Here is a 14,996-nt window from a genome sequence, read left to right as displayed (position 1 = left end):
ATTAGTAAGGGTTATTTTTAGGCAACGAGGGGATATGTGATTTATTCACCGAGGGCGCAGCCCGAGGTGAATAAATCACATATCGCCGAGGTGCCTAAAAATAACCGGCTTATTTTTCACATGGGCGAGGTATCAACAGTGGCTCAAACAATAAGAAAGATTTTTTTCTTCGTTGTTTTGATGTAGGTACGCTGAAATGCGCTGAAATGTTTTTCCCGACACACACTTAACAACAGGAAAAAGGTTCCGAAAAGACGCACTGGGGTTTCCACATTGTTAAATTTTATTATAAACATTTTTTCGTTTTTGATACGCCGACCAAAACAATCAATATGCTTGCCAAACAAGCTTAACTATAGATTAAAGATTCCAAAAGTACGCATTGGGATTTTGTAATTGCCTGATAGTTCCGACAACTTTGTAACCACATTTTTCACCACTTTACTGCAAAGTTGGCAGAGGTGAGCGAGTCTGCGAAGGAAAGTTTTTATTTTGCGACAAATCCAGGCAATAACTTGGAGAAATTACTATCCTAAAAGAATCTCGAAGAGGACTGCGAAAACGCTCAGTTTAGCACTTAGGAGGCGACAGAAAGGTTGTTTAGCTTTAACCAGGCGGAAACAAATGGGAAGAAAACGTCGAAGAGGTTAGATATATCATCGTCGAAGATGACAAATTAAAGAGCTGCTGGCCAGGAACAGTGAAAGGATCCCGAAGAACACTAAAAAAGGTAACCTTTTGGTGTTTGAATGTTTGGAGTGTGTTAGCAACCGAACGGATTAAACTGCAACGGAATTCTGAAAAAGAGCACGAGTACCGGAACGCATTTCTCCGGCGTTTTCAATTAAACAATTGCTCAGTAGTATTTAAAATGTAACAACAGTCAAGGTAAAATAAATCATAACGTTATTAAAGTAAAGTTGTGTTTTGTTTGTAATGCGAGGCTTGTGGCTTTGCTACGAGGGGAATATTATCGTAATATTCCCCTAGGGGATTATTGTAGTGTATTAAGCCAGCGGTTAGGAGCATGCGCACTTATGCGCATTCTGTACCATGTGCTTTCGAATAAAACCAAATACATGACAGTGGCGACGAGGATTAAGTCGTAAGAAAACGTCGAAATATGACTGCTATCGGGAAGGTAGAGAGTTTTGATGAGACACAAGAGGAATGGGAAACTTATGTGGAACGTGTAGAACAGTTTTTCTTAGCAAACAACATCGATGAGGACCGCCAAGTGCCAACCTTGTTAAGCTTGATCGGGAGCAAAACATACACATTGTTGAGGGACCTTCTTTCACCGGATAAACCAGCCACGAAGAGCTTCCAAGAGATCGTCACAACCCTTCAGCAACACTTAAGTCCTAAACCATTGGAAATAGCAGAACGCTTTCGTTTTTACAAACGAAATCAGCGAGAAGGAGAAACCGTTTTGGCCTACGTAGCAGAACTGAAGAAACTAGCGACTCACTGCAACTTTGGCGCAAACCTTAACGAAGCTTTACGGGATAAGTTGGTCTGTGGCCTTCAAAATATGCAGATACAGAGGAGATTGCTCTCAGAAGCAAAACTGAAATATTCCAAGGCTTTGGAGATGGAAACTGCCGTTCGTGATGCTTCGGAATTGCACAGTGAGCTGCACGCAGAACCTCGAGTTGACAAAATCTCAGATAACAGCAAGCCACCGCCACCGCCACCGCCGCCGCCACCGCCGCCGAACCCCGCGCCTAAAGTTTGCTATCGATGCGGAGGAGACTCGCACGCATCACACAATTGCAGATTCAAGGACCAGACATGTTATTATTGTGGAAAGGTGGGCCATATTTCCAGAGTTTGTAACTCGAGACGACAAGGTAAGCCAAAGCAACCACCCAAAACACCACTAAACACTCAAGTCCATACTGTTCAGTACAGTGAAAGTGATGAATTTGAAGATGTGTTAGGAAGCATGAAGATACACAATGTGAGCAAACCGAGCAGTAATGTAATGTGGGTAGATCTGAAAGTAGAAGGGAAACCGTTGAAAATGGAACTGGACACGGGCTCGGCTGTGTCGATCATTCCACATGATTTGTACATGGAGAAATTTAACGACAAACCTTTGCATAAAACTGAACTAATGTTGAAAACCTACACGGGGGGAAACATTGTTCCACTGGGAGTGCTTAACGCAAATGTTGAGTACAAAGATCAGCAACCCTTACTTTTGGATCTGTATGTGGTTAAGAATAAGGGCCCTGTGTTAATGGGAAGGGATTGGCTCTACCAGATACGCCTGGATTGGTATGCTATTAAATCACTAAAAGCTTCACAAGCTCCACCAATTGCTAAAGAGCGTCTGCAGACCATGCTAGACAAATACTCTGATGTTTTTGAAGATAAACTTGGAACATTTAAATCAGCTAAGGCAAAGCTAACCCTCAAAGAAGATAGCCAAGCTCATTTCTGCAAAGCTCGTGCCGTGTCTTACGCCTTGAGGCCCAAGGTTGAAGAAGAACTGAGAAGACTTCAGAATGAAGGTATTCTCACAAAAGTTGAGTGGAGCGATTGGGCCACGCCCATTGTACCTGTCCCAAAGAAAGATGGGTCTGTCAGAATTTGAAGATATCTTTGCAAAGCTTAGTGGTGGGCAGAAATTCTCAAAGATTGACCTTCGTCAGGCATACCACCAACTAGAGATGGAAGAAGATTCCAAGAAATACCTCACCATCAACACACACATGGGTCTGTTTCAGTACAACAGATTGGTGTTTGGCATCACATCAGCACCTGCTATCTGGCAGCGCACCATTGATCAAGTGCTGAAAGGAACATATGGCACAAGCTGTATCCTTGATGATGTGATCATTACTGGCAAGAATGATGAAGAACACCTGGCTAACTTAGAAGAAGTTCTGCGACGGCTTCAGCTTCATGGGTTGAGAGAGAACAAGGCAAAATGTGAGTTCTTCAAAGAGAAGATAACCTATTGTGGACATGACATCGACAAAGATGGCCTACACAAGTCAGCAGAGAAAGTTGAAGCAGTATTGAGTGCACCACGTCCAAACGATGTAGCTGAAGTGAGATCTTTTCTCGGTCTAATCAATTACTACCACAGGTTCTTGCCTAACCTATCGACAGTAGTACATCCCCTGACACAACTTTTGGAGAAGAATCATCAGTGGAAATGGACAGAACAGTGCGAGATAGCATTCCACAAAGTGAAAGAAATGATCACTTCAGAGCAAGTTTTAACACATTATGATCCCAGCCTACCACTAAGGCTTGCTTGTGATGCATCCCCTGTCGGTATTGGAGCGGTGTTGTCCCACGTGATGAAGGACGGTACCGAGCGACCCATAGCTTTTGCTTCAAGGACACTCACCAAAACTGAGCAAAAGTATGCACAGATTGACAAAGAAGCCTTGTCAATAATCTGGGGGGTAAAGAAGTTCCATATGTATTTGTTTGGCCGCTCTTTCACATTGTACACAGATCATCAGCCCTTAAGGTCAATCTTTCATCCGCGGAAAAGCATCCCTGTGGTCACTGCAGCTCGACTGCAACTTTATGCCTTGTTCCTGGCGGGCTATGATTACACCATTGAATACAAGAACACTAAAGTTCACAGTAATGCCGATGCTCTTTCCCGCCTACCACTCGTAAATGAATCCAGGGATGAGGAAGTTGTTGATCCAGTGGGTGTATTTAATTTGATGCAGTTTGATCCACTGCCAGTCACAGTGGATAACGTTAGGCGAGAAGCACAGCGAGATCCTGTTTTGGCTCAAGTGTATGAGATGACCAGTAAAGGTTGGCCACACAACCCTGATCCTGCACTCAACCCCTATTTGGTTCGCAAAGATGAGATCACATTACAATCAGGCTGTCTGATGTGGGGGATAAGAGTCGTAGTACCTCCAAAGTTGCGCCCTCAAGTTCTCGAGGAACTTCATCAGGGACATATGAAGGTCGTGAAGATGAAGGCCCTAGCCCGAAGTTACATCTGGTGGCCTGGAATCGACAAGGAAATTGAACTGACTGTTAAGTCCTGCTCAGGTTTGCCAACTAACACAGAGAGAGCCCAGTACAGTACCGGTACACCCATGGGAGTGGCCTTCGTCCCCCTGGCAACGAATTCACATTGATTTTGCAGGTCCGTTCCTCAACAGCATGTTCTTGGTGGTAGTGGATGCACATTCAAGATGGCTAGAGATAGAGAGAATGACTAGTACAACCTCAGAGAAGACCATTGAAGTCCTTCAGAAGTTATTTGCCAGATATGGAATACCAGCCCAGTTGGTAAGCGATAACGGGTCGCAATTTACATCAGAAGAGTTTCAGCAATTCCTTAAGAGAAACGGAATCAAACACATCACTTCAGCACCTTACCACCCTGCCACCAATGGGCTGGCGGAACGCGGTGTGGGGAGCTTCAAAAGTGCGATGAAGAGCGAAACTGAAGTGAAATCCTTGAACCTTAAGTTGGCAAGATTTTTTCTGGCTTATCGGAACACTCCCCACTCAACCACTGGAGAGCCACCATCCCAATTGTTCTTAGGAAGGAGGTTACGCACTCGACTGGACCTGTTAAAACCAGATCTCAGCGTCCAGATAAACAACCGTCAGATAGACCAGTCTGTCGCCAAGGATGGTTCTGTAACGCGGTATTTTTCCATTGGCCAGAGAGTAATAGCACGAAATTACAATGGAAAATCGAAGTGGGTGCCAGGTATTGTGCGTGCACAACTAGGACCCCTGTCTTATGAAGTGGAGATTGGGTCTAACTTAGTTTGGCGTCGACACACAGACCAAATCAAAGATTCCAATGTTCCTGTTGCAGACAACCATACACCAGTTATCCAGCCATTGCTTTTCCCGCCCCCAGTAGAGCACCATGGTGACCAAGTAGCTGAGCCTCTTGAGCAGACAGAAACCATCCCACGGGAGACAGGTTTTCAGCCATCCAATCCAGCGGCTAAACCTTCAGTTAGCAGCCCGCGGAGCCAGATTGAACATGTTCCTGCTAGAAGATACCCTACCAGGGAGAGGAAACCCCCAGCCCGACTGAACCTTTGAACATTGAACTGCCCATTTCTAGGGCTTTGACTTTATTTGTAGAATAGCATGTTGTGTTGGACTTTTTTTTTCTCCCGGAAACTTTTGGGGTACGAGACTGGCTTAAGGGGGAGGAGTTGTAGTGTATTAAGCCAGCGGTTAGGAGCATGCGCACTTATGCGCATTCTGTACCATGTGCTTTCGAATAAAACCAAATACATGACAATTATCAACTTTAATAATCCCCTAGGGGAATATTAGATATCAGCCCCGCTCTCCCCTGTTACAATCAAAGCCGCCCCCAGCTTTTCAGACAGTTGCTAATTAGCGGGGTTTATTCAATATAATCAGCTTGGACGAACAAAGGAAAACGAGCCATGTGAAAAATAAGAGCCTTTAATTCCGCAAATGGGTTTGCTTCTGAGATGTCTGTTACTTTAACTCAAAGGTGTTTTTTTAATTGCTTTAGCAACACTTTTGCTGGATGCCATAGTAATTCAATGGTTGTACAAAAAAAGTAACAAACTAGAACGTGTCTTGATGGCAAATATTAATAAATCACTGGTGTTTTTTTTTATTAATTCCCCGCAGAGACACATAAGTTTTAATTCCTTTTTTATCAATCCGTGACAGATAGCTCGAAGGACTATTTTGCAATTTGGCTTAAACGGTGAAGCGACTATGTCACGGAGGATTTGCAGTTTTTTGGTCTAAACTGTTCTGAAAGAAGTGGTAGGCAAATTTACCTCTAAAAACGTTGTCTTTGAACATTTAACGGAAGATAAGTTTTTTTTTTTGAAAACGTTGGCTATAACATTTTCAAATCGCAATCCATTTCCACCCGAACCATTTACAGCCAAACGTGTTTTTAAACAGGTTTAGTGCTCGAAAATACCAATCGTTTATAAAAAATGGATCGTTATTTTTATGTTTTCAACGACATAAAAACAAATTTGGGCTGTTCAAAAATCTGTTCTTAGGCTGAGCGAGACTGCCAGACCCTGGTTTTAAATTCGAGACCGAGACTAAAGCGTTTTTATCAAAACCGAGAACGAGACTTTGCTTCAAAAAAGTCCGAGCCCGAGAATCTAAGTGCCGAGGTAATGGTACCAATAAAGTTCTTAGCCGTTGCCTTTAAAGCTAAGAATGAGTGGAGTGGCAATGACTATTTTGAGCTAAATTTACCCTCGAGAATATATACAGCTTAATATCGGGTTCAATTTACTAGATTGCGAGATATAAATTATTGAAATGCGAGACTCGGAAATTTCGAGAAAAAGCCGAAATTTTCCGAGACCCCCATTTTTGTCGAGTTTCCATATTGCTCTATACGGTTAAGAGGCTGTCGCTTAAAACCGCTCTCTTTTAAAAGGTTTTGGTTCACCAGAGCGAGCGCTCGTAACGACCACTGTCAACGCTTTAATTTACCACAACTTTCAATTTCTGTACCAAAACCAAAAAAAAAAAAAAAAACAACAACAACAACAACAACACAATAACCAGTTATATTTTGTCTTTCTAATTTATCAAACCAAACTTTGAACTAGAATCAAGCAAGCAGCAAGACATTAGCGACACCTCTATCACACACCTGGATCTGAAACACGCGAAAACGGTTTAGATTCAAACTTTTTAGTGATGTGATCTATTTCAATTAAAGCAACACAGCTAAAAAGTAGATGCAATAGAAAATGTTACTACTGAAAGAAATTTTCTGGTATCATCTTAACGAAATATTTATAGCGCCGTGAACTTGTCAAATTTCGACGATCTTCATGTTTGCCGCCATTTTGAGGGACTCTTTGGGATAAGGCGGTTTCATCTACTTGCCTCGCAGTCACACCTTGAGCCATCAGAAATAAAGAAAACACTCAATATCAACACATATCACTTCAATTAAAAGAGAATAAATTTTGTTTAAAAATTGTAGCTCTACTATAATTTCAATCATTTTTTATGGCAAATTTCGCACGATTATTCCACAAGAATTACGGTAACAATATTTGACGAGCAAACTTTGACTTGATCTACCGTTTTGAATCAGTAAAAGGTAGTAACGTCGTATTCTCCCTTCGAATTCTCTACTGGCGTACAACGAGTTGTTTTTTTATGACAGAACGGCGAACATCGGTAAAGAACAGTAGCCAACCGTGCCGTGTTTATCTCTCGGTACATAATTCATGTATAGGATACGGTCTTGTACCATATAGTGCCTCATGCATGCAGTAGTGACTGGGAGGCTAATAAAATGAACGAGTTACGGTCGCTGTCGTTGCGAATCATGTCGCCTTCCATTCACTTATATTGTTTTGAGCCATGTCCTTCCGTGCCATCGAGCTTCCCTCCCGCGCGATTGACCAACTTTAAGCTAAACAATTTCAAATGCTTTTATTGATTATTGTCGCTCTTAAAGTTTTGACTACTTGTATAAAGCAACGCGAAAAATTGATTTGTTTCCATCTAACGATCACTATGGCAAGCCGACTGTAGCAATATTCAATATTTTTATAATTATTCAATTTAATATTTATATTTATGTAATATTTTTATATTCATTCAATTTAATATTTATATTTATTTAATATTTTTATATTCATTCAATTCAGTATTTATGTTTATGTAATATTTTTTATGTTTATTCAATTCAATTCCCGTATATGTATGTAAACACTTTTTAATCATTTAATTTAATCTGTCTATATTCATTTAATCTGTTTCATATTCATTTAATTTAATCTGTCTATATTCATTCAATCCCTCATTTTTATATTTAATCTCGGGGACTGGGGCAAGCCATCAGATCAGAAGAAAGAAGGACTGGGAAAGAACCAATATGGCGGATGAGGAGTCGGATGGAGAAGGTTTCAACAGTGAAGGTTTTGACGTTGTAAGAGACCTGCCTGCGTTTTTAGCTTCGGTTTTAGATAAAACGGAATACATTTGTCAAAATGACGTCGACGAAGGAACTGCCGAAGCGCATGCTGAAGTGATTGACCAGAGTATTAGGCTGCTTAGATCGATAAGAGATTGTTATGATATTGGAACAAGTGAGAAAGAGGAGCTGGATTCACTTGCAGCAGCTTTTGCAGATGTGTTATCATCGTTAATTCATCACATCACCATTAAGCCTCTCACCCCAACAACTGTTGCTGAAAATTGTTTTGCCCCAGGCAAAGAGGAAATGGAAACTCCTGGAAGACCACGTTTTGACATTCCTGCTGAGTTGTTGGAAGAATTGCGAGAATTGGGATTCAGTTGGATTAAGATTGGAAAAATGTTGGGTGTTTCGAGGTGGACGATTCATAGGAGAGTGAAAGACTATGGTTTGGAAAACATGACAGGATTTCATCATTTGTCTGATGAGGAACTAGACGACATAGTGAGAGGCTTCATTTCAGATCATGGACGAACTACTGGACAGGGCTATGTTGGAGGTTACATAAAAGCACTTGGCCTTAGAATTCAAAGGAAAAGAATAAGAGAAAGTATGGCAAGAGTGGATCCACAGAATACTGCACTACGCTGGGGCGTTGTTGTTTCACGTAGGACATATCAAGTACCTTGGCCAAACTCCCTTTGGCACTTAGATGGTCATCATTCTTTGATACGCTGGAAAATTGTTATTCACGGATGCATAGATGGCTTTTCCAGAAGAATAATGTTTTTGAGATGTAACTCAAACAATCTTGCAGAAACTGTACTTGATTTGTTTTTAGATGCCATAAATCGGGATGGGAACCTTTGGCCATCAAGAATAAGGGTTGACAAGGGTGTTGAAAATGTCCTAGTGTGTGATGCCATGGTACAAGCCAGGGGAGAGGGAAGGGGAAGTTTTATTGCTGGTCCCTCTACACACAACCAGCGCATTGAAAGGTTATGGAGAGATGTTTTTAGATGTGTTTGCCACTTTTATTACTATCTATTCTATGCTATGGAGTCCACTGGTATCCTAAACACAGATGATCCTATTCATCTGTTTACTTTACACCTGATCTTCATTCCAAGAATCAACAAAGCCCTTGACGAGTTTCGAGAAGCTTTTAACCACCACAAGGTGCGTACAGAGGGAAACTGGTCCCCATACCAAATGTGGGCAAATGGCATGTTCTGTGCTAACAATCCACTATCACGTGGACTGCCAGATGAAGAACCATCTGATTTGGAAATGTATGGATATGACCCCCAGGGACCATCTCCAATTGGAAGTGACAATCATGTTGTTGTTGACCCTGTGTGTCTCAGCCATGGTGATATACTGGAGCTATTTGTGTTGGAACAACTGGATCCACTGAGGCCATCAAGTGAAATGGGTGCAGATATATACACAGAAGCTCTAGAGCTGGTATTTCTAAGACTTGAAGAACTTTCTGATACTTGAATAAATGTATCATAATACATGTATTAATATTGCAGATTATGCTTCTTGTTTCAGTTATAGAAAGTGTAGTCAAAATGTTTCTTGGTGACATCAACTGAACAGTATATATCCAAAGCCAATTTGTGTTTTGGAGAGATAGAGAGTTCTAGTCACTTGTTCCTGTTAATTTGCTGCATCTTTGATTGTATATTCTCAAGCAACTGAATGAATCCATCGAAAGAACCTTGTATCTTTTTCTTAAGTATGCAATGACGAGATAATAAATTACTGTGAAAGTAATGCCAGCAATAACAAATTGTATTTTATTTCTCAATTTAATAGTTGACAAGTTGTATTTGCAATGAAATGTTAACAAAATTAATTTAACTTACCATTATGATATAAAAGTAGACAATGAAAGGTGCAAGCTACATCATGATTTAAGGTACATGTTCATGTGATGTCAAACACTTAAGAAATAATGATGTTGCATTTTAATGTCTTTCTGGCTGTGCCCAGGCAAAATAACAGCTCTTTTGAAAATCAGAATCCAAGATATAGACGGACTTTTTCTACTGCAGCATACTACAGTAATTGCAATTAATTTGTAAATTACCAATAATGATTTTACTACTTGCAAATCAACATTATCCCAAAACATCAACTCATGCTCTAACTAAACTGATTTGAGTTTACAAAATTAGTATTCCCCTCCTTTTATCTTCACCTAAAACAATACTTCAATAGCTCAACTCAACACTCAACAGTTAATACCAGTAAGTAATCGTATGAGGAATAAACAGTAACTGCAGAAAAAGAAAAAATTGTACAGAAACACTTGTGACTTGCATTGTCACTGACAATGCAATGTAAGCAGGGCTAGCTAATAATAAGTGTTACCTTGATGGTATCATAACATTGGTTTGGTTTTTTGTCTAATTTCACTGTTAGAGACAAGTGGCAGAGTGGTTATATTAATCTGGAAATATAACAAAAACATTTTATAAACCTGCTTGATTTTTCATTTTCCTTTTAAGTTATAACAAACAGCACAAAGGAAAACAAAAAGAACTGTAACAAGAAGAAACACAACAAAAACATGTCCACTAAACAAGGCAATTTGCTTCAGTTAAATACATTTGGTGCAATGTAAAATAACCATCCAAAGGAATTAACAAAGGTCAAAAGTGGATTGCATTGTTCTGTACAATGCTTGAGTCACTGCTAAGAAACCAAGTGTTACTTGATCTACTTAAAACCAAAGTAACTGTTCTTGAAAGCTAGGTCATACAGTTCAAATAGTTCATTATCTGATGGGAGTAGAAGAACTGCATTTCCTCTTGGCAAATCCAGAGTGTTTGAACAGGCATGGGAAGTAGGCATGAAATGCCAAATGTTCTTCTTCTTCTGAGCTGGTTCAAGTGGTTCATCAGTGTTCTGCAAAAGAAAAGTTACAGTAACTGTAACAATGTTTGTTGTAAAGATAACATGAAATAAGCAATGGCAAAGAAACTAAACAACTTGCACAGGAAACGTACAGTATACAAGTCATCCCTAGAGTCAGTAACAATACCACTGTAACCAAATCAACATGATTTAGCCGTAGAATATTAAATAGCTTTTAATATTTTTTAAATCTTGTAATATATATAGTTTTTATACACTTACACGTAATTCAGTCTGGGTGAAAAAAATGTAAACTGCTAGAATGATAAATTAAAAATGCAATATATATTATTGATGCCACACACAAAACGTACATTGAATGCACATAACACTACAAATGTCAGTAGTTGCTTGGAGTATGTTCCAAGACATGCTGACTGCTGATTAGTATTTATTCTAAGCTTTATGTATATTTTTAGTGCTTTCATCATCTCAATTAGTTTTCCCTAAATACAATTCACTTGACCTTTTTTCTTTTGATTTCCAATATTGAAAATGATTTTGGGATTTATATCTTCATTAAAAATTCAAATTTTAAACAGCACTGGTGTGAATTGGGGTTTTCAATAAAAAAAAATCAGTTTCCAGTACCTATACCAAGGGCTAATTCATTACCTCATCTGCAGTCAAGCGCTCTTTCACTTCCGGCTCTTTTACTTCAGCCTCTGGAAACTGAATGCAAGGCTTCCTAGCAAAACCGAGGGGTGGTTCTTCACTTGCTCCAGTGACAAATTCAAGGATGTTTTCAAGGGTAACAACTCTACGGCCACTTGACACATCTCTCAAATACTTCACAAATTTGGCATAAATAGCTTTTTCATAAACACGCAAGTTGCATCCTTCTTCTGAGAAGTCTGCTTCCAACAAGAATAAAAGCTTTCGAACAGTTAAACTAACAATGCTACATGGCCTCAGAAGATATAGCAGCATGGGGTAAACTCTTCCAAACATAGGAATTCCTAAAGTGTCCATACCACGTTTGAGCTCTTCGACACAAGGTGACAATTCCTGATCTTTATCGATAAAAATCGCCTGCAGTATTTCTTCGGGTATGTAGACAGGTAATTGTCCATTTTGAAGTAGAGCAATACCAACCATTTGACCAACATAATAATAATCTTCTGAAAGGTGCTCTTTAAGGCCATTATCAAAGTAAGTGTCCTTGATATTCCGATTGCATAGTCTAATCCACTCCTTGCGAGGTCCACCAGTGTCAACAGCTTGCTCGCCATAAAACTGAACTTCAAAGGTGACCCTTGGATCAGTTACATGCTTCAGTTCCTCAAATGTGGTTTTGAGAATGTTCTGTCTGTCTACAGTTATGTAATTGGTCTCTCCTTCAAGGATTTCGGAAGACTCAGTTACATCTAATGGTCGCCCAGTGACAATTTTCTTCTGCAGATATCTAAGCATCTCTGTTGGTTCTGTGATGTTTGATGGGAACTCATTTACAACCTGGCAAAAGAAGACACGTGCACTTTCCAATTCCGGCTCTTTCCCATGCTGTACAGGGGTGCTAGGGATGCCAGAGGTACCAGAGATCACAGTAGTGCCGCCCAAGTTGTCAGAAGTGCCAGGGATGATACCAGAGGTGCCTGGAATGGGGACGATACCAGAGGTGCCTGGAATGGGGACGATACCAGAGGTGCCTGGAATGGGGACGATACCAGAGGTGCCTGGAATGGGGATGATGCCAGAGGTGTCCAAAACGCCAGAGATTCCAGGAGTTCCGTCCAAGTTGTCAGAAGTGTCAGGGATGATACCAGAGGCGCCTTCAGTGGAGCCAGAGATGTCCACGAGGACAGAGATGCCAGGGGTGCCATCTAAGTTGTCAGCGGTGCCAGGTACGATGCCAGAGGTTCTAGACTGAACCAGTTCCTTTTGCAGAGGCTCAGGGTCGGAATCTGAGGTATGCTCATTAAGCACAAATTCAAATCCCATTTTCATTCTTATGTACAAAAGACCTTGCCCCACCATTTTCTTCACTACATCGTAGCTGTACTCCGTCCCTTTGCTCAAATGGAGCACACTGATTTTCTTTTGAGTGACTTTTACGAATTCGAAGTCGTTCGGTCCAATAATACTGTACTTTTCTTTAAGCGATGTAGCAATCTTTTCTCTAATGTTGTCTTCGCTATCTTGTTCACCAAGTGTCACTATGCCCCTTTCGACAATCATGTCTTTCTTCAAAAATTGATTAAAGTCGTCCTCTGCATCATCGTCCTTGCAGCCAAGAAGGGCAAATTCGAATGGTTTTTCTTTGACACCTTTAGTCCGTTTCTGTTTACTTTTTTGTCCTCGGGGAATCGGGGAAGCAGATCGCAGTCTTTCGTTCATCCCAAGTCTCCGGAAAGCTCCGCCTTCACGACTCCGTTCCATCATGTTTCTCGCTCTGTTCACGCTTTCCGCAACGCTGTGGAGCAGTGGACCTTGTGATTGTGTTGAAACTGATGGACCTGCTGGTGCGGACGTATACAAAACATGGACCTGGGTCCATGGACCACCCCTGTGGACCCGGTCCATGGACCACCTTGTGGACCCGGTCCATGGACCACCTCTGTGGACCACCCCTAATTTTCAAAAGAAAATCAATTGACGGCAGGTATCAAAACCCAAAACAACGAAATGAAACCACCGAAACGAAACGACCAAAACAAGCTAAGCTGCCGAAACAACTGAAACAGTAATCTCGTTCCCGCATCTCGCGGATAGACGAAGCCGGAAGGCGAGACTGGCCAAGTAAGAAAATTCATTTTTTTTTTATTGGCTCTTTCAAAGCATGGTTGTCACAGCGCTAAAATTTGAACGTGCGATGCGGCCCCAAGGGAATTCAATGTCTGTATGTTATGCAAATTATAGATCATGCACGCAATCATAATATATTCATTTTTGGTACGTTTCGTTGTTTACAGTCGGCCTCAAAAGACAAGAAGATTTCGTTTTAGTTCTTTGTTGCATTATAAAGCTATTTCAAACGAATAACGATGTTTAAAAACAGAGAATCTGCCGTAAGAATATTTACGTTTGATTACGTGACCGGATCAAATTTGCATAAAATCTTGACATGTCTCAGACATTGCATGTAACCGCCGAACTGGAACAGTTTTTTTTAAATCAAATATTTTTACCCGACCTAAAGCCTTCTTAATGGCTTTTTGCTTAGTAAAATACTCTGCTAGACAACAAGACAAAATCACCTAGTAAACAGACTAACCGGAGTCCTAGTTGATTATGTTTCGTTTCGCTCCTTTAAACCGTTTCGGCGGTTTCGTTTTGGTCGTTTCAGTGGTTTCGCTAATTTGGTTTTGTTTCATTTCGTTGTTTTGTGTTTTAGTACCTGCCGTCAATTCATACCCTGTCCCCATTCTACACTTTGATTTTCATTCGAAAATTAGGGGTGGTCCACAGGGGTGGTCCATGGACCGGGTCCACAAGGTGGTCCATGGACCGGGTCCACAGGGGTGGTCCATGGACCCGGGTCCATGTTTTGTATACGTCCTGCTGGTGCTGATGCGGAATCCGCTGATGCAGAGCGGGAGTTTGAATTAGAATTTTCCGAATCCAGCGTTAGCAACATATCCGACGCTCGCCTTAGCAGACCTGCCGCCTCAGATATTTTATCATTCATCGCCTTTGAGAGCCAGATATTAGTACCTGTTTCGTATATATACCGCAATGTCAGCAATGGCGGACGAGCAAGCCGAGCAAGCACGAGTGAAAACGTTCTTGGTCCCAGTCCTTACTCCTGATGTCATAGAGTCGTCATAGTGTGCCCCAGTCCCCGAGATTAAATATAAAAATGAGGGATTGAATGAATATAGACAGATTAAATTAAATGAATATGAAACAGATTAAATGAATATAGACAGATTAAATTAAATGATTAAAAAGTGTTTACATACATATACGGGAATTGAATTGAATAAACATAAAAAATATTACATAAACATAAATACTGAATTGAATGAATATAAAAATATTAAATAAATATAAATATTAAATTGAATGAATATAAAAATATTACATAAATATAAATATTAAATTGAATAATTATAAAAATATTGAATATTGCTACAGTCGGCTTGCCATAGATCACTCATTCAAGAAACACATTTCATAAAATTACTCTCGGTTTAATACCGTCGTACATACA

General features: G+C 40.5%; 3 protein-coding genes across 3 annotated transcripts in view; 2 read left to right on the top strand and 1 right to left on the bottom strand.

Annotated features, from left to right (window-relative positions):
- The window catches only part of LOC144628960 (uncharacterized), a 469,155-nt gene that overhangs the window by 350,330 nt on the left and 103,829 nt on the right, over positions 1–14,996 (top strand).
- On the top strand, positions 7,874–9,418 carry LOC144628707 (uncharacterized). The gene has a single exon (XM_078486833.1). The coding sequence runs from the start codon at positions 7,874–7,876 to the stop codon at positions 9,416–9,418; it is 1,545 nt and encodes a 514-aa protein (XP_078342959.1).
- LOC144628566 (uncharacterized) lies at positions 9,800–13,303 on the bottom strand. The gene is made up of 2 exons (XM_078486683.1): positions 11,459–13,303; positions 9,800–10,834 (listed from the first exon to the last, which is right to left on the bottom strand). Exons 1-2 carry the CDS (start codon positions 13,223–13,225, stop codon positions 10,646–10,648), a joined length of 1,956 nt encoding a protein of 651 aa, XP_078342809.1. The 5' UTR covers positions 13,226–13,303; the 3' UTR covers positions 9,800–10,645.

Source organism: Oculina patagonica, chromosome 10, assembly GCF_052425735.1.
Source record: "Oculina patagonica isolate OP01 chromosome 10, crgOcupat, whole genome shotgun sequence".
Classification (NCBI taxonomy): Eukaryota; Metazoa; Cnidaria; class Anthozoa; order Scleractinia; family Oculinidae; genus Oculina; species Oculina patagonica.
Note: the sequence above shows the minus strand (reverse complement) of the source record. Positions and strands in the feature narration are given on the sequence as shown.

Bases quoted from the DNA above. Each gene is read 5' to 3' on its own strand.
- LOC144628707 (XM_078486833.1), top strand. From the start codon at position 7,874: ATGGCGGATGAGGAGTCGGATGGAGAAGGTTTCAACAGTGAAGGTTTT.
- LOC144628566 (XM_078486683.1), bottom strand. From the start codon at position 13,225: ATGATGGAACGGAGTCGTGAAGGCGGAGCTTTCCGGAGACTTGGGATG. The intron at 10,835-11,458 runs GTAATGAATTAG...TTTCTTTTGCAG, and splicing joins AGCGCTTGACTGCAGATGAG to AACACTGATGAACCACTTGA.